General features: G+C 50.4%; 1 protein-coding gene across 3 annotated transcripts in view; it reads right to left on the bottom strand.

Moving 5' to 3' along the window:
- NOS1 (nitric oxide synthase 1) overlaps positions 1-22309 on the bottom strand; it is a 76919-nt gene that overhangs the window by 23564 nt on the left and 31046 nt on the right. For all 3 annotated transcript variants that reach the window (XM_074887108.1, XM_074887110.1, XM_074887109.1), the window contains exons 3-12: positions 13066-13198; positions 7348-7485; positions 6766-6911; positions 6260-6422; positions 4917-5008; positions 4208-4349; positions 3337-3476; positions 2754-2928; positions 1939-2040; positions 1089-1283 (exon numbers count right to left, since the gene is read on the bottom strand). In XM_074887108.1, coding sequence (XP_074743209.1) covers positions 1089-1283; positions 1939-2040; positions 2754-2928; positions 3337-3476; positions 4208-4349; positions 4917-5008; positions 6260-6422; positions 6766-6911; positions 7348-7485; positions 13066-13198 — 1426 coding nt within the window. The remainder of the gene's footprint in view (positions 1-1088; positions 1284-1938; positions 2041-2753; positions 2929-3336; positions 3477-4207; positions 4350-4916; positions 5009-6259; positions 6423-6765; positions 6912-7347; positions 7486-13065; positions 13199-22309) is intronic.

The raw sequence follows: 22309 nt of genomic DNA, 5'->3' as shown, positions 1-22309 counted from the left end.
GCACTGAGCACTGAATTCCTCTAGTCACGAAGGGAAGGACTAGCTGGCCTCTTCACAGCTCCCGATCTCCTGTATAGGTCTCTGATCCTTGGAGCCCCATGGGCTTTTTGGGGCAGTTAGGCAACGGAGTATGCACAGAAAAATTGCAATATAACAAAACCTTGCTGGCTTGTAACAGCATCTGGCCAAATGCTTTCTCACCTCTGAGATGAGCATTAATAGGCCACAAGCAAAAAGAAGACAGGCAACACCCAAAGGGGAGAGGCAATGGAAACACATCCTTCCCCCTCCCCAGCCCACAGGTTATTTTTTTTCTGAAGAGGTCCTTTGGGGAGGGGAGGCAGCTGAAGCAAGGAACAAGCACACAGAAGCTAATTCAGTGCCCTCGCAGGCGGCTGTCTGTAATCGGGGCCAGGAACCCTCGGGGTTCCTGGTGGATTGGTTATGGAAATGAACAGACTGCTCCTGTTTTGTGATTGTTCCTTAAGGGCTCTTGACTAAAGGTCACATTGTGTGAAAACCACAGGAGTTAGGATGGTTGGCTAATGAGGGTGTGTTTGCTTAAGGGCCTTTTTCCCATGATCTGAAGTGTTAAATACTCCAGCACCAGCATTTCAGCACACTGCTTGGCCTGCTGGACAGGAGCCCCCCCCACCAAACTGTTAGATCCCCAAGCTGGCAGGAGTCATCGACTCAAACCTGCAGGCTGGAGAGAGGAGGGATACAGTGACTACCGGGTCATTTCCTCACCTAGCCATCAAAGTGCAAAATTAGGCACTTCCAAAGGGAGAAGCTCTGCTTAGTCCTGCTTCCAAGGGTAAAAGTTGGAGCCTCAGGTGTCTCATGTTCCCATGGAGAGGCAAAAAGCCATTCCCCTGTAAAAAGGTGTAATATCCAATATTACACCACATTAGGGGGAATCACCAATTAGACTTGTTCATGGACTTCACTGCCTCAAGGGCCAGCTTGTTGAAGGGATTAGATGGTGTCCCTCTCCTTCCTGCATCTTCTGACTCCATGTACCACCCTGCTCTTGGCTATACCTTTGGACATGCAGCACTGGTGGAAGGTAGGGTTGCAGACAGTACCTGGTACTCAAAGGAGGGTGTGAGACGGTAGTTGAGCATTTCCTGATGGAAAACTGGGGTGATGCTGCCAGACATTGGTGGGACAATCCACACCCAGTCAGCAGGACAGCCTCCACGGCATCGGTACTCATTCTCCATGTGCTTGATAAAGGACTCAGTGGCTGAGTGGTGATCCACAATGGTCACCTTGTCACTCTGTTGGGGGGAGAAGAGAGCAGAGCCAACAGCTGTGGGTTAATACACCCCAGAAGATGAAAGACAAGATTTTACTTTTGGAGCTGTTTGACCCGAATATGTTTCACTCCCATGGTCCTACAGGACGGTACCCTTAGAGATGACGCAAGGCGGCCGCTGACCCTGGTCTTCCCAAGGAGGCTGTAAAGCTGCCCTTGTCCTTTCTGAGTAGATGTGCTATGGGATGGCTGTTCCTCCAACTCAAGGAGCAGCTCTGATCCAGCTCTGGGGAAGGACTCCCACTCTCTGAAGTTGGGTTGCCAAGGTCTAGTTTTGCTACTTGACCTTTAAATGTAGGCGGAGGGAGAACATGGGCCAATTCATGCCTCATGGATGAGACAGAAGGGCTGGATCTTGCCCCCTTGGGGCATTCCCTCTGGACTGGCAGAGCTCAGGTGCTGGTAGTGCTGTTTTTGCAATATTCAGGGCACAGAAATTATTAAATTTCACTGCAGGGTCCTGGAACAGCCCAAAATTAGGAAGGCACAGCCCAATTTCAGCTGAATGTATCAGCTGCTGCTGTTGTCCTTGGGCAGATGTCTCGATACTTGTCCCATCCAGTCCCTGTGTCCCTCAAGCTTGACCCAAACGAAACAGAGTCCTGCTGCTCAGGTACCTGGAAGCTGTACAGCACAGCAATGTTGATCTCCACCAGAGCCTGGTCCTTCCACAGCGAGGAGGTTTTCCTCATATCCAGATTCATTTTCTTGGCCACTTGCTGTAACAAAACATGGTAGAAGGTGCATGCTTTTAATGGCCAAGAACCAAGGGCTGGAGGTCTCTGCTTGAGGGGCCCAGGCTGACACAAGGCATGTGCAGGGCAGGGCAGCACACTTGTAATGAGGGGCTGACATTTTGCTTTCCTCTGAGATGTGGTCCTGCCTTTTCCTCTCCATGACAGGAGCAAGACCAGTCTGGCCTCCCTTCCTCCCCCAAGCACATGAAGATCACTAAATGCTGAAAAGGTCCATCAAGAGCGGTTGCTCTTTGTAGGAGGAGAGGAAATGAGTGGGTTCCATGGGACAGCAGGAGACGGTGGTGATCCATATGCTGGGAGGAACAGAGCCTTGCACCCCTCCCCATGCCAGACCTCCTTCTGCTTCCAAACTCTGTTCTTTCTCAGCCCATTTTTTCTACCTGGAGTCCTTCCCCCAGACACTCACACACACACACACACACATGCACTCGGGCTCACCCTTCTGGTATCCAAGTGAGCCCTCAAGCAACTGGGGAGGGACACAGCATGTCCCTTGAATGGGCAAAGGAGCCACCCTTGGTGGGTGCAGATCCTCCACACCAGTGCCTCCCCATGGCTTGGCTTTGTCTCTGCCTCACCCACTCAAGACAACACTCTCCCGGGGTCCTGCCTGCTCCCCAGTAACTTCGCACATCCCCACTGCACCCCAGGCCTCCTCAAGGAGGGGGAATTACCTCCAGTATGTTGTAGCGAGAGTTGTCACAATAGTCCCGGACGCCAATCTCTGTGCCCATGTACCAGCCGCTGAAGGGGCAGGCGGAAAACTCCAAGCCACCAATCTCAAGGAGCATGTTGGAAACTGCTGGCAAACCATACCACTTCAGGCCCAGGTCCTTAAACCATTCAAACCTGCAGGGATACAACAGGGTGAGGCAATCAGCCATTCCCCAGTGCAGGCAGGGGAGTGGAAGAGGTTACTTTGCTACCAGCCACCAGGCTGAAGGACATGTGAGCAAAATAGTTCCTGGAGGCAATATCTCCCTTAGGGGCTGTTTACAGAGAGAAAGGGATATATCAGGAGCCTGTAAGTCCCGGCAGACTTCAAGGAAAGGGAAGCCAGCCCTGAGACAAGGACACAACTTGCTTTCCACCTCCAGGGTCTGCCAGCTCCTCCCTCAGAGTGGAAGGAAGACCTGGAAGAGGGTCCTGGGTAAAGCACCCAAGCCACAACAAGGAAGGGCCAAGCACAGGACATGGCTTGGGGTGAAACAAGAGGAGCTCAGTCTTGCAGCAGTTTCAGGGCTTACTCTGACTTACTTGGGATGACGGATGGGCACTTCCAGCACAAGCTCTGGGGGGATTTCGAAGAGCTCTGGATCATTGCCATTGGCTTGAAGAAGCAGAGGCAGGATATCGAAGCGCCCATGTGGTGCCTTCCACCCTTGCTGAATGCAGATCTACAGGCCAAACAAAGGTGGGGTTAGAAGTCCCACCAGGTCACCTGATCTTCAAGCATTATGGACAGGGAGTCGCATGGCACTGAGCAGGGTCTCCTAACAGCATCTCTGCTCAGCCCTTACAGCTGAGCAATAACCACCATCCAAGGGAACTATGACACGGGGTTGCCTGTCACAGCCAACCCATGGCCAACTAAGGGGGATTTGGGCTGAAAACGAGCCTAGAACTAAATCCCCAGGTAGGATCATGGCTCTGAAAAAGCTGCTTACCCTATTTGTGTCTGTAATGGTGAAGGAGAAAATGGGTGAGAAAAGCAGAGGAGTTTGGGAAGAGCTGAGCAGAGCACTGGTGCTGTGTGGGCAGTGCCAACAGGCAGCAGCGTAAGGCAAATCTCATTTCTGATTCCTGCTGGCCCAGGTCAGCGGTGGGCACACGTTGTCCTGCTACAGTTCCCTCAGCACCCCTAAGTGACCCCTCCTCAGCAAAAGGAAAATGAGATAAGAGCCTTTCAGTGCAGCTACGGCCAACTCCTGCATGTGTGGAAACAGTTTTTATTCCTGGGAAAATATCTGAGGATGAGACGAATCCAGCTTCCCTTTGTGGCACTGCAGTGGATGTGATAAACCCTGCTTGACCCAGCACCCTCCTCACTCCTGGGATGGTCCAAATTTCTGCAGGCCCCACCAGCCCCACACCCACGGTGCCCAGGAATGATGGCTTCAGCCGGTACCTCCGTCAGTTCCACGTTTGCAGGGTCTCCCAGGATAGTGCCGTCAGGCTGCTTGTAGCCAGCGTAGCGGATGAGCTGGGCGTTCCAGATGCGGAAGTCATGCTTGCTGTCCGTCCGCTGCGGGAAGATGGTGATAGCAGATCTGGAAGGAAGAGGCAGCGCTGGTGAACGCCAATGATGTTGCAAGGGCACAGGACAGGGGTCATCAGAAGAACAGCAAAGTGTTGCGGGGGAAAGGTGCTGCCCCTGACTGCCACCACCTGTGCACCACCTCAGCTTGTGCCTTGGACAAGCCCCCAACATTTATTATATTTCCTTCACAGGAAGAAGTCATGGCCAGGTGCACTCCAGCTCTGGAATTTAGGGTGTTTCCAGCGATTCATGCAGAAGCTGGCTGCTAACGTGGGATTTCAGACAGATCTGGAGAGCAGTCTGTGCTCTGCATTTGATGCAGAATATAGGAAAGGAGAAATAATTGGAAAATCTGCCCTTTGAGGTCCTACAGAGAGCAAGAAGAGATATACTTGGACCAGCAGGACACCTTCCCCTGATATCAGGTCCCTCTAACGCTCCCCAGGACAGGCACTGGCTACAACCACCCTGTTGTGCAGCGGCTGCTAAAGGAGACAATGTCAGCAGGGCCCAGAGCTGGGTTGACACACATCCTGAGGCCTTGGATGTAAATTCTGGTGACTCCCTGGTGGCTCACCTGAGGTTCCCTTTGTTGGTGGCGTATTTGATGTGGTTGCAGATATAATTGAACATCCCATGGGCTGTGGTGCAGTCCCGGGCATCAAACACCTGAAACAGGGGAAGTAATTGTGGTGATGCTACAGGATGCTCCGACTCCTAGGGCAGAGCCAAGCAGAAGAAACACAGCACAGGGAAAGCCCTAGAAACCACCATGACTTGTTAGGTATCTAAAGCTCCATAATTATGTGTTCCCTGCCCTTACAGCACATGGATGTCTAATCCAGCTGCCCCTTCTTCTTTGGAGAGGCGAGTCATCTGCTGCTCAGGCAAAAACCTCCTCAATCCAGTGCTCTCAAGCTGCTGCTGTTCCTGGCTTATCCACCAACAGTTTTGGTTTCTGCACTTCGTCTCTTGTAGATCAAGACTCAAGGCTGACATAGGATCAGTATCAGTCAGACCTGAGATCCACTGAAAGGACAGGGAATCATGGAATCATAGAGTGCTTTGGGTTGGAAGCGACCTTTAAAGGTCATCTAGTCCAACCCTCCTGCAGTCAACAGGGACATCTTCAACTAGATCAGGTTGCTCAGAGGCCTGTCCAACCTAGCCTTGAATGTTTCCAGGGATAGGCGTCTACAAAAGGATGAGGAAACCAGAAAAGAGGGTCAACAGGAGGCTTGAAGACAACTTCTCATGGAAATGGCTCCTCCTATGGTTCAGATATGCCAAAAGAAACAGCGGAAGAGAAGAGCTGAAGGCTTAGCTGGGAGCGAAGGAGGCCCAGCCTCCCAGCCCCAGGCAGTGCCTACACCCTGGGTGAAGCAGCCACAGAAATTGCTCAGCAGCACTTCAGCTGTGGGAGCAGAGGGAGACGTCACCACCATACCAAGGGATTCCACTAGAGATCACTAATTCAGCTCCTATCTTACACTTCCAGATAGTCAAAAGGGCACTGAGCCAAATCTTCTCCTGCCATAGTATCTCTGTACCATGGATGAGTGTGTTCTGCTGCCTCTCTCCAGGCAGAGCAATAGTTTTGGAAGCAGCACATAAGATATTGGAGCAGTATCTGATTTTGGAAAATCTTCTCTAGAACGCCAGCTTCCAGTTGGCCCCGTTTCAGAAACAGACACCTAGGCTACACCTACCCCACAGAGGCTTTTCCAGCTCCTGCTGACTTCCCATCCTGTGCATCCCCAAAGCTGTCAAGGAGAGCGTAGCTGCTGTGTGCTGAACACCCCCAACATACCTGTGCTGTGCTTCCCCAGGTATTTGAAGAGCACGTTTTGCCTCTCCAAAACTCCAGTGCATCCTTTGGCAGGCAACCTGCCAGCTGTCTCCAGCTGTGCTGGTGCTCACCTGCAGCTTGGACCACTGAATCCTGCCCACGCAGCGGGCTGCATTTCTCCAGGCATGCTTGGCTCCATAGATCAGCTCTGTGTCCCGCAGCTGGTAGGTATCAGTGGTTTCAATCTCCTTGGTCACTTCCTCCAGCCTTTCCATGTGGGCCTTGGAGCCAGATCTGCACATGTGGGGAACAGAGGAGATGGCAGTCACCAACTTGGGTGGAGGGCAGGGAATCCTGCTGCTCTCCACCTGGGCATGAGTTCTTTCTTTCTTAAGCACATGTGTGCACATATACACACACACGTGTGTGCTTTCAGATAACAGATGCCCGAGTGCAAATGGGAGAGGTTGGTAATTTGCACAAATTCTAGGAATGAAACTCCCCTGAAGAAGCAGCTGAATGTGGAGAACCACAGTCTCACCCTGCTTTGACTCGCAACCGTGAAAGATCAGCTCATATGTGACATCTCAGCATAAGCAGCAGTCAGGGCCTGTGACCTTCTCCAGCCAGTGCTTACCTCTTTATGGAGGAGTAGTACTGGTCAATGAAGTCCTTAGCCAAGAGAAGCACCTCCTCTTTTGTCCTGGTATCTTCTGACTTGCGGACATGCTGACTAGGGGTCATTACTGAGCCCATGCAGATCTGCTCAGTGCATGCCGTGGCCTGATGAGACAGAAGGAGACAAGCATGACTTGAGTTACTGCAGCACTTTTGTTACATGACCTGGGCTGAGGGAAGTCAACAATTAGCTATGCAGAAGTTGGTGGCATCTTTGACAAACAGGGACATTTGTTTTTCACACCTATCAGTACCATTGTGTAAGACAGCTCAAGCTCGTGCAGTCTTCTCCTGTCCCACCTGATACGGACAATTGGGGCTCAATAGATTCTTGTCCCAGACTGGCATAAAGTCATATGCTTTTCCTGATTTACCCTAGATGGGCTTCCCTCTCACCCAGCTTATTGCACCAGAAGTGAGACAAGAAGACTGACCTGAATTCATCCAGTTGTGCATTTCCAGGTAAAGCCATCTTGGAAACACTGTGATCCACTCAATTATGCTCAGACAACTTTTGGCCAGTGCTATCAACTCTACTCACCATCGCTGTCTTGAGGTGCAGAGTGTCATGAAGTACGGAGCCTGTCTCCCAGTTCTTGATTTTGACAAACCGTGGGCATTTGGAAGGACTTCCATTCACTGCGTTCTTAGTTGGGGACTGCCGCCCGGATGGTGGTGGCTGGACAATGGTGAAGACCAGGCACAAGGTTAGTATTCATCAAGGAGATACTGGAAAGAGGCCACAACGACAAGCAGCGTCTTGTATTAATGGATGCCCGTGCTTCAATCTTAGTGATAATATAGCAAGACAAGGTATACAAGGTATATGATCCAAGTATTGGCGGCGTTTGGGATGCTACAATGGAGGAACCAAATCTCAGTGCAACTGAGAAGTCATGTCTGTTTACAGAACAGCCAAACCTGTAGAAGAGGAGTTAAAAAACAGAGACAGAAGTGACTTGGGAGAAAGTTGTGTTCACGTTTCCCAGTGGAAGACTTACCTCTCTAAAATACATTAAATGTTTCCTTTTAAGGAGTATCATCTGCTCAGGTTTTACACATGCCAAGCTCTGCCTCACTAATACGAGCACTGTGAGATAGAGCTAACAGTTCCTCTGAGCAAGCCAAAGGCACATCTCCTTTGATATCAATGCTGGAAGATTGTAGCAATAAGGATGGATAAATTATACAAGTGGGAGGGCTGCTGAATTATGCATAGTTGGATTACTTCAGTCTCAGCTCTGAATCTCCAGCCCTCCCTGATACTCTGCGTCAGGGTGTGCTCCTCCAGCACATCTTGAGTTATAATCCAACATAAGGAAGAGCCGCAGCCAGCAGAGAGCTTGTAATGAGAAGAACTGGCTGCGAGTGCTTGTATTTGCACATGTTTTCACAGATAACATCTAGTATTTCTACTGTGACCCTTATTAGCCCCAAGCACTTCAAAACTTAAAGAGTAATCAGTGTATGCCAGTGTATCATGGGACAGTGAGATCCGCAATGGCCCTGGAAAGCAGAGATGTTTTTTCTAGGAAACTGATCTTATAGTAGGATGTAATTCAGTCACTGCAACCATAGCGGTGTTGCTGGAGGTTACAAGGGGAGACCTGATCCCACAGCCGCGTCCTGTCAAAACCTGCTTGTATTTGGCACCACTTAAAGGCTTGCATCTCTGCAAAGTAGATCTGGGCTTGGACTGAGTTTTGATGCAGCCTTCCTACATGAATCCTGTAGCTTGTGTCCCTTTGTAATACATCTGCAAGGTATTTTAAAGACAGCACTGCCTTCAGCAGAGCTGTGCAGTCTCACCCTCCTTTCTGGTGGTTCTGGGCTTGTGTCACAGTTGCAGCTCATGGACTAGCAGCAATAGTACACATCCAGCACTACAGCCTGAAGGACCAACTGAAATAGAGCTGGCACATGGTGGAAGAAGCTCTTGTTTCAGAACAAGCACTTTTGCTGATGAGCAAACACAGAAGGGAAAGCAACAGGGGTCACAAGGATGACAAAAACACATGAGGCTCCAGATCTAACTTGTTCTTACTTTGCCAGACAAAGGATTGCTTTGCTTTTCCGAAGCAGAGAGACTGATGCCTACTTGCGAGACTGATGCCTGGGCTGAGCAGACACCACTGCATTGCCCTGATGGCAATGTTGGCCATATTTTTTGCCCAGTCCTTGTCTCCACCATATGCTCCACACTCTTTTTTCCTGAAAAACAGGGATTTTGCTGTCAAGCAGCCTGAGGCTCACAGTGTAATACCATACCTGAAAGCATATGCTGGGAGCAAGAGACAGAGGATGAAGGGGAAGGGAGAGCTTTACAACCTGACCCTTCGGTAGGACCCTCTTTGGTCCTCACGGTTTCTGGAAGCCGCTCTCTGCAAACCCTCAGCCTATGCTGTCACCATCTTTGTGACATTCCTCATGTCACAAATCCTGTGATCTTCCTAAGGAGCATTTTGAAGTCCTAGATCCTGAAGCCAGATGACCATGCAGTGGATCTCAGCTTCCCCTTTCCATGCTGCAGAAAACAAATATAAGGCTTCATACAGAGCTCAAAACCAGTAGTAAATAAAAAGAACACCCTAAATGTAGTCCTGGAAAAGCGCTATTTTTAACTTAATTTTTTTCAGTTTTGGGGAATCTGACATGAATGATGGCAGTGGCAGTTCCTGGTAAGTTTTTTGGTGCTTGTTTTACTTTTTTAAGAGAATTAAACTATTCCTGAGCCACTAACAGCATCCTGTGCTCTCTGAATCAACCTGGGCCACCCTTAGGACCAAGGGGGATAATCTGCCACTTTTCTTCTGAGCATGATTGCTCAGAGAATCTCTGAGATTGGTAAAACATAGCTTAAAACTACTGCTGAAAAATGCAAACAAAACCAATCCTCACCTGTACCTCCACCTGCCAGACAGAAATCAGATGTACCAGGCAGAAACTGGTGGTTGCATCCAGCACCACTTTTTTGAGTTAGTTTTGATTTGCTGACAGGGTTCCAGTGCAGCTTAGGAGATGTGCTGCTAAACACAGCAGGTACAGCCCAAGAGTGTGTTATGAATCCAGATGTAGCAATGAGCCCACCCCTGGAACGAGCAAGCTCATGGTCCAAGCTGGTGGACATCAGCTGCTTAACATCTGCCTATAGATGTTCAACCTTAAACCTTTCTCAAAGCTGCTCCCTTTCCTTTTTGTCTTCTCCCTGCAGGAACTGGCAAAGTTTGAATCTTTGCTGAAGCAGGGCCATGGTGCAGAGGCATGCCGAATCCCTGGGCTGCCAGCCGGGCTGGAGCAGTCGAGGTGACACCACCTACAAGAAGCAGAGTTGCCAGGTCTGGCAACTACATCACAGAGCAGCTGTGGAAAGAGTGACACCCAGAAGAGACTGGGAAATAACTGCGTGTGTGTGTGTGTGTGTATGCCTTCTCTGCACGGCAAAGCTGGAGCCAAATATTACCCCTGGTTCTGTCAGGGAGTTTGTGTGAGATCCTTTCATGTTTTAATTAGGCAGCTGTGATATTAGTGACTCAAGAGTGGGACAAACGAAGAGACTAACGTAGCAGTCGGGGTACACATGCATTATGCAAACATCTTTTACAAGGGAGTGTGTTGGCACTTATCGTCAGTGTGCAGCTTGCAAGCTGTCTCCAGCTCTTACAGATGCAGGGGAGAAATGCACCCAGCCCCAGACGCTTCTTGGGGCCAGAACGGCAGGGAGCAGCTCCTTTTTGCAGATCTGAGTGGGCTCTACAGGTCCTCAGCCTTCCTCCTGCGTCCCAGCTGGGCTTTGGGAGTCCCTGCGGTGATGGCATATATTGTGCTGCTGGAACACATTGACTGTGGGTGGACGAGGTCTGCAGCATTAGCCCAGGTAATAGATATACTGGCATGCAGACATTTCCTTCCAGACTGCATTAAACCCGCTAGCTGAAATTGTGTTTTTCGCTTTTATAAAGTTGTAAATCATCCTTACAAGTGTGGAGCTGATATGACTCCCTTCCTCTGCTAGCTACAACCCCCCCCACCCCCAGTTACCCTGGAGTTCCTAACAAATCAATCTGTACAGACTGAAATACGACTCATGCAGGACTTAGGCAGGTGCAAATCACAGCATTTTCCCATCGGTCCAGTTTAGGGCCGGGGGATTGGGCTCCTGGGAAATAAGCAAAACACACTGCCTGATTTTACAAAAAAAGAGGGATAGAGATTGGCACCCAATGGGTCTTTCAGCACCTTATTACGAGCCTCAGTGAGCATTCCCCACCTGGCCAAGTGAATCCATCAAATTCTGCTTTAAAGAACAACGTGTATAAAAAGCTCACACTTGGCTTGACTTGCCCCGGTGTTAACAGTATTTATTGCAGCTTGCAAGAAGTTCAGTTGCCTTGACCGCCTGTAGCCCTGGAGAACGGCTGCAGGGAGCATGGGGGGAAAACCAGACTGCCTCCAGAAGAGCAGGCATACTGATTTGGGGATAAGAAGGATAAAAAGAAAGCTGTACATCTAGTGAAAAAAAAAAATATTAAAGAGTTTGATAGCAGCTTAAGACTGGGGGTTTTGTCAGCCCTAACACGGAGAGAAATTAAGCTCTGAACTAGAAGGTTATAAAGTGCTTATAGTAACAGACACGTACATGCAAGGAGCTTAGGAACAGAGGCAGAAAGACAGTGTCTTTCCAGAGCTGGAGCAAAGGGACCTGAGCAGTGACCTGTCCTTGGGCGAGATGGGCTCGTGATACCTGCCATAGTGCATTAACCGCACGGCGGGACATGGGGCTGCCCAGGGATGTTTCTCCAGCAGCTGAATAAAGTGTGTTTCAGGTCTTGGATGCACCCATTTGTGTGTGCCGATGGAGGATGATACCCACTGTATGGTTGTCTATGATGCTGGGAGACCTGACCACAATCCTGAGCTGCAGGCAGGTGAGGGGAGAATGGAAATTGCTCCCAACTGCACCTAAGCACCCGACCAGGTTGGTTAAAACCATGCAGCAAGTCTGGCATGGTCAGGAGCACCTCAGCCACCCTGCGTGTGCATCAGCACCCGCACAGCGGGTCTCACATGTCCCATGAGCCTCCAACACTCTGTGTGCTGCAAAAGTGCATGTGACCGTCGTTCCACTCAGGAGTCCCAGGAGAAGCAGCAGTGCTCCCGGCACAGGGCGCGGGCAGAGTTAAACCACCGCAGCCAAGACCATGTCACCTCCATGGGCATGAAGGGACCATGTCACCTCATGTGACCTCACGCCCTGGTTCTGGGTTTGCATCTTGCAAAATGCCCGTGGAATGGGAAGACATCCACTGGCAGAGCCATGGCCTGGGAGGTGCCACTGGTCACTGCTGGGTATCAAGGCCAGGCTCAACACCCAGGTGCCAACCACACCACGAGTGGCACACAACCTGTGGTGGGCTGCACATGGCATGTCAGCAAGTAATGTTGCATTGCAGCTCGTAGGAGCTGGGAAGAGACATCAGCCAGAGGTATCTGCTGAGGACATTCCTGAGCTGAGGAAATACTGTTTTTCTCAGAAGTCTCCATGTAACCACTAAATCACTTTTCTCCCCTCCCTTGGAAAACAATACTATGTCACCCTGAGAAATATGATGGGGCAAGGAGACCAAATGGCCCCCAGACTGATCCCCTGTGTCCTGCCCTGCTGCTGGTTAATCCCATCAGGAAGACACATTTGCCCAAACAGGCGTGGCAGTGCTCATGCACGTCATGTTTTCCCTGAGGTGATCTTTCTGGCCTGGCAGGGCCTGCCTTACATCTCTGCTTTGATACAAGCGTGGAGTTAATCCACTTTTGGCAAGGAAGCCTGAGAATTTATGTCCGTGGAATGTGAGGAGATGAAAAGGCACCGTACAACATAATATCTGAAGTGCTCTATTGAATTACCATCATATGAATCAAAATGACTTTAACGATGCAACTCGGCTTTTTGCCACAAAAAGGGACAACAGTGCCAAGGGAAGTTTCAGAGTCCTGGTCCCTGGCTGCACTCCCATCCCACTCTTCCTCCTTGGATGAAGAACATCATCCTCCAGTGACTTATGCCCTGCCCGAACCACGGAAAATTCAGCTTCTGGACCAAATGGGCTCTATGCCCCATCAACTCCAGCTCTTGAGATCAGAGGTTTTCAGGGTAGTGCATGTGGTCCTTGCAGGTTCCCTGTGGTGTGAGAGCCCACCAGGATGGGTCACATACCCCCAAACCTCCTTCCCACCCAAAGCAGCACAAGCCATGGGCTCTTACCTGCTCCGCTTCAGAGTAGGGGTTGTTCAGGACCACAGGCACATTGCTCTTCCCCCACAGGTCACCGAAGACACGGTCGTTCTCCATCCGAGCCGGTAAGGCTTTCTGTGGCTTGTTTTCCCCTTCCCTGAAACTGAAGGTTTAAAAACCATTTGGGTCAGCAAGCTGGAGGGTGACTGGGTGCTGGGACCATGAGACCAGGTCTTGGAGCGATGGCTCAGGACCGGCTCCAGCTGCTTCCCACAGGAGTGAAAACTGCAGGAGGGGAGGAAACGCTCTGCCTCGGCCGAGGCGATGAATCATTGTGGTGAGGGCAACTCAAACACAATAGAAATTTCGCTGCGTGGGCAAGCACAGTGCCTACTAAACAGCAGGAAACCCCTGCCCCGACGCTGGCACTAGCAGGGTTACACACCAGACCCTCTGCACCCTGAAAACCAAGCTGGAGCCCTGCAAAAGCCAGCATGATGCTGGGGAAAGGAGAGACATACACACCTCCAGCTGCAAAACCTCATAGCATAACCAGCTGGGTTTGCAGAGCAGTATGATGTTTATGAGCAGAGGAGAGGAAAAAAACCCAAGAAAAAATAGGTGGCTCCCAGGAGGGAGAGACAGCTCGCTCTCCTTTTCCTGACCTTTACAAATGCTGCAAATGCCGGTGAGTGTAAGTGATTTTACTCAAGCAAAGTGATGGATTGCCTCCATGGAGATGGAGACGTTGGTAATGCTGCGGGACTGAGGATGTCCCCAGCACTGGCTGCCCTGGCCTGTGCAGTGAGACTGGTGTAACTCACAGCGCACACAGTCTACCGCACACGCTTTGCCTGGGGAACGTACTGTGGGATGTTGGTGAGGCTGTTAAATGCCATCCAAGCAGGTGATGGAAAACCACTGCCATATGAGCCCTCACGAAGGAGAAAAACAAATGGGGTTTAGAGACGTGATATTCAGGGAAGGCAGGCTGCAGCATCCACGCTGAAGGCACCAACCGCCCTGGTGAGTCCACACGTGGGAAGAAGCTCTGTGGGTTGGGCTGCATGGGGCCATGGGACAGGATGGGCACAGCCCTGCAGCTCGCTGCCACACTGCCTTCACCCTGGCTCAACAGACCATCAAGGTAATGTGCTCTGGCAATTGTTTTGCTCCTGCTGTCAGTTCTTAAAAGTCTTCCAGATGCCCACTAAAGTCAGTAATGAGCCTTCCCATTAATGATGGTGGGCTTTGGGCACTGACCAAAGTAGGACACTTGCACTCAGGACATAATTCACACCAGCACAGTGCTCTTGACACTGTCTCTGGAAGTCACATACATACCAACAAATTCAGTTTCACAGTCTTCCTTTCCCCCCAGCTCAAATCTTTAGGTACAGCTTAAGGAAAATACTTCACTTAAAGATGCTCTCCCCATGCTCTAAGTTTCCTGTAATTTTTCTGCCTTTACAGAGAAATGTTCAGCTGCCAAAATATTACAGTAGGCTCCTGGACACCTTCCAAACATTGGCTGCCTTATGGTGAAAGTGGCCAGCTTGGTGCAAGCAAAGAGGTACAGGTGCCATAGGGGCAGTTTTTGCTGGGTTTTCTATACACACCCCCCCCCCCCCCCCCCCCCGAAAAGAAAGCTGTTCTTTTGTGACTTGGCTCCTGTGAGTATGTGAAAGGGTTTCAGTAAGATAAAACACCAGAAACCCCACCCGCTGCACCACACCACAAAGCCCCAGCCAAAGATAACAGGTCCTGGCTCTCTGCTACACGGTGGCGGCGCTGCCAGGAGCACTCAGCAGCCACGCAGGTCCCAGGGCTGGGGACAACCATGAACCCCACAGTACCCACTCTTCCCTCTACCAGCCCATCCAAAGGGGAAGCTTAGGGTCTTTTGACACATCCAGCCTAACTCCATCTAGAGAATTCCCAACAGCAAGACAGAGAATTAGCAGGATGAAAATTTGGCAAATCTGGCTCTTCCCTCTAAGCCAAGGCCAACTATTAAACAGCCCCGTCCTCTTGCCCTGAGCCCCGTCACGTCACAGAGAGTTGAGGCAGGTCAACACAGAGTCACTGAAATGATGGGCATACGTCTCTTGTAGCTGATGATCCCCAATGTGCTGCTCTCTATAACTGGCCCAAAATCAAGACACAACCACTAAATCCATAAGGTGATGGAAGAAATCACTTGGCTTTACTGGTGCCTGGGATTTAGCATCAGGAATCTGCCTCCTGAGGGACCACGGTGCCTCCCCAGGGGCACAGACTTTGCCTCTACGCAGACTGGAGAGGCTTGGGCAGACAGACCCCAGTGTGCCAGATATCCCACAGGCGCCTCCAAAATGACACTGAGCATATGCCTGCAGGCGCCTGGCACGACTTGTTGTTTCCAGGAAGGTGTTTGCAAGCTCGTCTAAACGGGTGTCTGCCGGCACGAGGAAACCTCAGAGAGGAATCCATCAATTGGCAGCAGCAGCCAGAGGTCTTGGCCAGGAGGCTGCACGTGTAATCTCAATGTCTGCACACCAGCAAAGCCATAAATTCTGGTACCTGTGCCAACAGCATGGAAAAAGACCAGATGCTTGAATTAAGTCATCGCTGTAGTTGTCTACTTTGTGTATTGCAAGTATTGCTGGAGCAGGGCCCTACTCCCATTCACTGGCCTCGAGTATCACCCGACAGTGAGATGCACCGTCCTGAGGAGCAGTGAAGTCCAGGTGGCATTAAGGGTTGGATACTGAGGAGCAAATGCTCCACCTCCCATTGCATGTTTGCAACTGGGGCAGAAACAGGTTGCATATTGCTATTCCTGATGGACTTACGGCTGCGTGAACAAGGCAGCAAGGTGCTGCCCTCACCTTTAGTCTCTGCTATAAAAGCACAGTCAAGCGTAGCTGCGGCAAAGCCATTAGACTAAACTCATGGCTGTATCTCTCGCCTCCACGCTGGTGTTGCGCTGCGGTTCGCTCAGTGTTGGGTGAGGCGGTCTGTCCCTCACAGGGCTGTGGGTGCGTGCCCTGGCACTGAGCTAGCACAGACCTCTGCTGCATGAGTCTGCCCAAAAGTATCCGGCTCTGTCTTTTGGAGAGACACAGGGAGAGAGAAAAGCCCATTCAGAGCAGCCACAGCCTCACTCCAGATGGGGGGAAAAAAATAAAAAAAATCAATTGCTTCATTTTACAAATATTTCCTGCCCATTTCTTATAATTGCCTTGTTTGCGAGCTCAGACCAGAACAGAGTCTTTTGGGTCAGTTATTTTCCTCTCTTGACTTGGCTTCCCCAGCCCCCAGCACAGACGCGAGGTGACCTGCTGCATTCATACAAGGATGCCACTCACACACTCAAGGAGACTGGCAGGATGGCCAAGACACCATGCCCAGATAATGTTTCCTAAAGCACTTTAGCAACGGGAGAGCTCGAAGGGCCATTCTTGCAGGTTCCCAGTGGGCGATGGGGAGGGGCGCAGATCCCCCGAGGGGTGTGTCGAGGCAGCCAGGTTGGGCACCTCCAGGGAGCTGCCATGGAGCAGTCCCATCTGCAGATATGCAGGGGAGAGAGGAACTTGCCCTCAGCTCCCGGCAGCCTTTGGAGAAATCCTCCCAACTCACCATCAGACCTGACCTGGTAGCTGTGGGGCAATGAACAGGATTTTTAGAAGCACCACTTTAGTGTCTTTGAGGCACTGGAAGCAATGCTGAAGATCTGTCCTTAGAGGCACTTGTTTGGCTGAACTCTCCCAAAGGCCAGATCCAGGGTCCAGAGATCCCTCTCTGACCTGGTCCTGCTGCCAGATTTATTAAATACTATTAGTAAGATCTCTTGGGTCCAGAGCAAGTTTTTGGGAAGGGACCCCATTTGAGGTCGTCTTTTGTTCTGAAAGCAAAATTTGTTACTTAAAAAAAGAAAGAGGAATCCTGCCCTCCCCCACTGGTGCAAAGGCAGAGCCTTGGATGATGCCTCACCTCGGAAAGAGCATCTGGCTGTTTGGAGAAATGAGAGGCACCACTGCTTTCTTTTGACTAATTTGATGATGTTGCAATGCTCAGAGTGATGAAGCAGAAAGGAAGTTGCTGAGACAGCCCTTTGAGAAATTTCTCCAAAGCTTTTCCAAAAAGAATGAAAAAAAAAAAGAGCAAAAAGAAAGTTTGTTGCTTTGCCCCTTTGATTTTAGTTGGCAGACGAATCTCTCTGATTTCCCAGGCAGAGTTGAGAGATACCACCAGCTGCTGCAATCCCCAGGGGCCAATTTGGATGAATCAATAAGGATACCGATGTCCACACTTCCCATGATGGCTCTCATGCCGTGCTGACGATAGCAGCACCCTGTGCTGTGACCATGGGGGATGGACTCCTTCCAGGCCCTTCTCCCGGAGGCTGAAAACCCTGCGCTCGGGCTTGGGACTGCGTGGGAAGCTCACACATGCACACCTTGCTTGCTCTGAGCTTTGGGAGAGAAATACCTTCTTTTTACTTTCTTCCCCTTTCCTGGTGTGTCCTCGGAGATGGCTGCAAAGCTCCACTAGGCATTGCTCCTCCTTCCAGTGCTAGAGGTTGAGGTAAATGGCTCTTGCTTCATGTTTCTTCTGCCCCACAGAAAACCATACTCCAGAGGGTATTGCATCCTCAGAAGTCAATATTTCCTTGCTAACATGCTCCTGGAGCAGCTCACAGTCTGCAATGTTGTGCTGGCTGCAGACTCCTCACCTCCAGGGTTAAAGCAAGGTCTGGCACAACAGCATGCGTTTGAGGGAGCAGCAGGAGAAGGGATCAGGCAGGCTCTGGGATTTGCAGAGTGCAGAGGATGGAGCAGAGAGCTCAGGAAGGAAGTGGGAATGTTGGAAGCAGAAGGAATAATGCCAAAAGGTGGGATGTGCTCTCTGGAGAGGCAGCAGGGCAATTGCAGTTCTCTGGAGAGGCAGCAGGCAATTGCAGAGCAATCAAAGTGAGAAACCACTTCCTAAATGAGAAAGGGGAGCTTGAACAGCACCAAAGGAAGAGGACAAACGCCTCACTGACAAGCATGCGGCATGGCTTGAAGAAGGTCTTGCGCCCTCAGAAGGTGAAAGCATCTCTGGGCTGGCCCAGTGTGGGGATTAGGGACTGATGAGCTGAGCGAGCTGCACAGAGTGACTGCGGAGAGAGGCCTATGAAATATGAGTCTGGTAAATGTCGTTGAGGAGGTATTGACAGATAAAGACCTGAGTACAGATCCAAGTGATCCCAAAGTCCCATCGGCATCGTTCAAGATTCAGCCAGCATCAGATGCAACCTGCAGCCACCATGTTTGTCCCTTCCCAGCCATGCCCAAAGAGCACCCAGAGGATTTCAGCCTTCACATCTTATTTGGAGGCCAAACGCAGTTCAGGTCTGCTGGGAGAGCTCAAGGTCATGGGTTGTATGTGGGTCATGGGTTTGTCTACTGGGACCATGTACAAGGAGAACCCCTGGAATGCAAGAAGCAGCACCAGGACAGGGGGCTGAGCGGGTGAAGGGTGCTTTGGAGACTGGTCCAAGAAGGCTCCATGAGAGTATATTTGTGTGGAAAGTGCTGTTTGCAGGCACAGAATCCCTCTCTGGATTAGACTGATGTAGTCAGAGTGACGAAGAAGAAGAATCCGCAGAGAGAGACGGGGAGGGTTATTCACTGCCAAAGCATCCTACTTCACCATTTTACAGAATGGCAATAACATGATAGTTTCAGGGAACCTTTTCATTTTAGAGGTTTTAAAGTTTCATGTCCAAGTACAGAATAATGAAGACATCAGAAATGCAAATGAAATGTTTCGAGCAACACAAAGAGATTTTGGCGGCGGCAAAGGAGGTGGGAGGAAGAGAATTTTCTCTTCGAGAACTGCAAAATTATGGGGTTTGTTCCAGTGCAGGATGGCGCCTGAAACGTTGAAACCCTTCATAAACAGAATTCCTGCTCTCAGCACACTCCTCCCTCCCAGGGCTGCTGATGCTGCTTTTTGGACCGAAACTGCCATGTTTCCATCATGCTGTTCATGTTATGGAATAGACCCGAGAAGAAAAATAAATACTGGCAACTCAGTGAGGGGGGAGAGGAAGGGAAGATGGGACATGACAATCTCCCTAGAGCTCAGAGGGAAAAACAGACCTAGGTTAGCTGGCAGTGAGTGAATCAAACTCTATTTTTGTTTTCTAGCCCACGGTGAGCCTCATGGCAGAAATGCCAGCTCTCATCATACCTTGCGCCCCACTTCCATGCTCTGTTTCATGATTGACTTCATTGCAGATGGCTTGAGCCAAGTAGCAGACATTCAGCCATGGTCACAGCCCATCCCACAGGCACACATCATAGACCCAGGGCACCTTACAGCTGGAAATCAGGAGGGAGCAAAAGCCAGGTCATTGCAGGGACAACTCCCCTGGGGAGTGCAGACCATGGGTGCAGGGGATGGAGATGAACTGATTTTTTCCCCCAATGCAAAGTTCACAGTTTCCAGTTTTCCTTAGAACTAACATCAGAGACATGGGCTGGAAGCCCAAAGTATCAGATGTAATTTGAATCGCTTTTGGCAAAGCCCACCTTGAACAAGAAGTGTTTGGCTCCTTGTGAATAAACTCAAACTTGTACTATTCCTTTCTGCCCTAGGAAAGCTGTTACAGCTCTGCGAGCTGGACTGGCTTTGACAAAGTGCTGCAGGCTGTGAAGGTCAGCACCAGGTGAAGATGGAGACAGAACAGGATTGGTCCCGAGACCAGCCTCTCCAGCTGGATCGATGGTCAAGTGGTCCAGGCTGTAGGTGTCAAGCTCAACCTTGAGAGAGGTTTTTCACCCTCCTGGTGTCTAGGAAGAGCTCTATTCCTGTTTTGACTAATGCCAGCTTTGCTTGCTCCCCCCCCAGCCTGGAGAAGTCACAACCTACAGCGTGAGAGCTGCATCAATCTGATAAGGCTTGCTTATTTTTTTTGGCATTTCTTTGGCATCGACCAACACAGTCTCCCCAGTTATCTGCTCCCCATTGTTCCCTGACCTTTCTGCACTTCTCCTATGGACCAAGAAAATTCTCACTGTAGAAGACCTTCATGATGCCCCAGCTCTGTCTGAGACCAAGCCGAGGAGATGAATCATCTCCAGCCTGTCTCAGGAGTGGGAGGAGAGGCGGCTGAGAAATGCCCTTTACCCTGCAGAGCGGCTCTCGACAAGTTTTCCCTGCAGTATATCTCCTTCCCCACTTCTCTGCTCGAGCTCAGCTCTTCTCGCTCATACAGAGTCCTACCACAAGAGCGAGGCGGCAGCTTTTCATCAAGCAGAAAATTGAAGACTAATTTTGACCGAAAAGTGGATTTTCAGTCCCAAGGCACATAGATTACGTAGATTTTTTTTTAAAGGGTATTAAAAAATAAGGTGAGTGGAGTTTTGGTGAAGTACCCACCAGCTAATATTCTTGCTGGTTCAAGGTCCTTCAGTTTAAGTGAATTCAAAGTGTTTCAGTTTAATCTCTCTCTGAGTAGAAGAGACTCCTCAAACAAAAAACCACATTTTTCATCCCTCCCTCTAGCTAGAGCAGAATTTCCTCAGAGATCCTGCAGCTGGTGAGACAGAATGGAGACAGTGGGGGACACAGTTTGAAAGGTGAAGCTGTACCTTGTATCAGGGTTTGGGATTGTGTCCTCTGGGGGCTTTGCTGGGCTATGACCTCCAGGTCCACTGCAGCAGTGTTAGCAAAAACAGAGGGACAGAGGGGATTTTTAAGCACCCCTGCACATTTTGTTGGACCTGCAGTCAAGCACAACCCTTTCAAGGTCTCAATTCTTTGGTTGCTTAAACCAGGTTCCACCAAGGATGGGTTGGTGTTGGATTAAAGGATGTGCAGCAGGTAGGTAGGAAGGCAGGTAGCCCTCAACCTTCAAGAGAGAATTCCGGGCTTGGGGGGTTAAATTGCCTCCTATTGCACAGCCAGAGACCAAAACCAACATTTTCCAAAGCAGCCAAATGTGTGAGACCCGGGGATACGTGTGGCAGGGAGGGGATGGAAGGGAAGGCTGTCCCCAAGTGTGCCTTGTCCCACCGCTCTTCCACAGACGTCTGCACCCACCATCAGTGCCAAGCTGAGCGGATATTTTTTCCTCTGACTCAGTGTGACGACCCTAACGGGCTTTGTGTAACTGTGTCCTCCACAGAAAAAATGCACAATTTGGGAGAGAGCAGAAATGATGGCGCAAAACCAACGAAAAATGAAAAAAAGAAAATGGAAAACACACAGCATGGGTGTTGGTTTGCAATGGGAGTGATCGGGAGCTCAGCCTGGGCTCTGGTGCCGAGCCGGGCAGGGAACCCACCACAGAGATCCCACTGCTCTGCAGCCAACGGCTCTGCCTTTACCCTTTCATTGCTTCTGATAAAAAAAAAAAAAAAAACCAAAAAAAAAACCAAACAAAAAACCCAAACCACAACATTTTTTTTTCCTCTTCCCTAAGGAAGCAGGTGCAGCAAGGGAACTTGAAGTCCCAAATCCCTGTCAGTGAACTGAGATCAGCAACTTCAGCAAACTCTCCTGAAAAAGCCTCCTGGCTGTTACAGCCAGTCAATAACTGAGGGCAGCCACAACCTGCTGCGGCACTTGACACTGCTAAAATGCATTCAGGGACTTGGGAAAAGGCACCAGGAAAAGGCAACCTATCTTTGCTAATAAATGGCCAGGAGGCAAGAGAGCTGGTACCCAAAAATATAGCTACTAACAATATTTTTGCAAAGTGTGAAGGGCCACAGGGAGCAGCTTCGGCTCCAGAGAGATGGTCTACATCTCAGGGAAATGCCAAGGAAGATCAGGAGGGCAACACCATGCACATGGCCCCTTGCAGCAGCAGATACCAGAAATGAAGCAGTTCCACCCGCATGATGGGACTTCACCCTCCTCAACAGGCCACGGGGCAAGCATCTATATGGCCCCACCCTTGTTATACATGCATACGCACATTGAAATAATCAGCTTGATCTAGAAGGAGCAGAGGGGATGAGCAGGCAGCTCTGCTGCTGCGTTTCAACAGGGGATGGCCATTTCTGAGCTCTCGACAGGAAACATTTCCCCCTGTTCCCAGAAGACGGGAGGACCCAAGACAGGTCCCGCTGCTCTTGCACAGAGGTCCCCTTGGCTTCAGCTGGAGCTGGACTGGGGCTCCTCTCTCCCCTCCCCAAGCCAGAGCCTGACTGCCAAAAGCACAGAAGGTTTTGAAACTCATTTCTCCTGGGAAGCATCGTTCTCTGCCGGTCTGACCTTCCTTCTCCCTCTCCGG

The sequence above is a fragment of the Strix uralensis genome, chromosome 17 (genome assembly GCF_047716275.1).
Source record: "Strix uralensis isolate ZFMK-TIS-50842 chromosome 17, bStrUra1, whole genome shotgun sequence".
In the NCBI taxonomy this organism is placed as follows: domain Eukaryota; kingdom Metazoa; phylum Chordata; class Aves; order Strigiformes; family Strigidae; genus Strix; species Strix uralensis.
The sequence above is the reverse complement of the archived record's forward strand: the minus strand, read 5'-3'. Positions and strand labels throughout refer to the sequence as shown.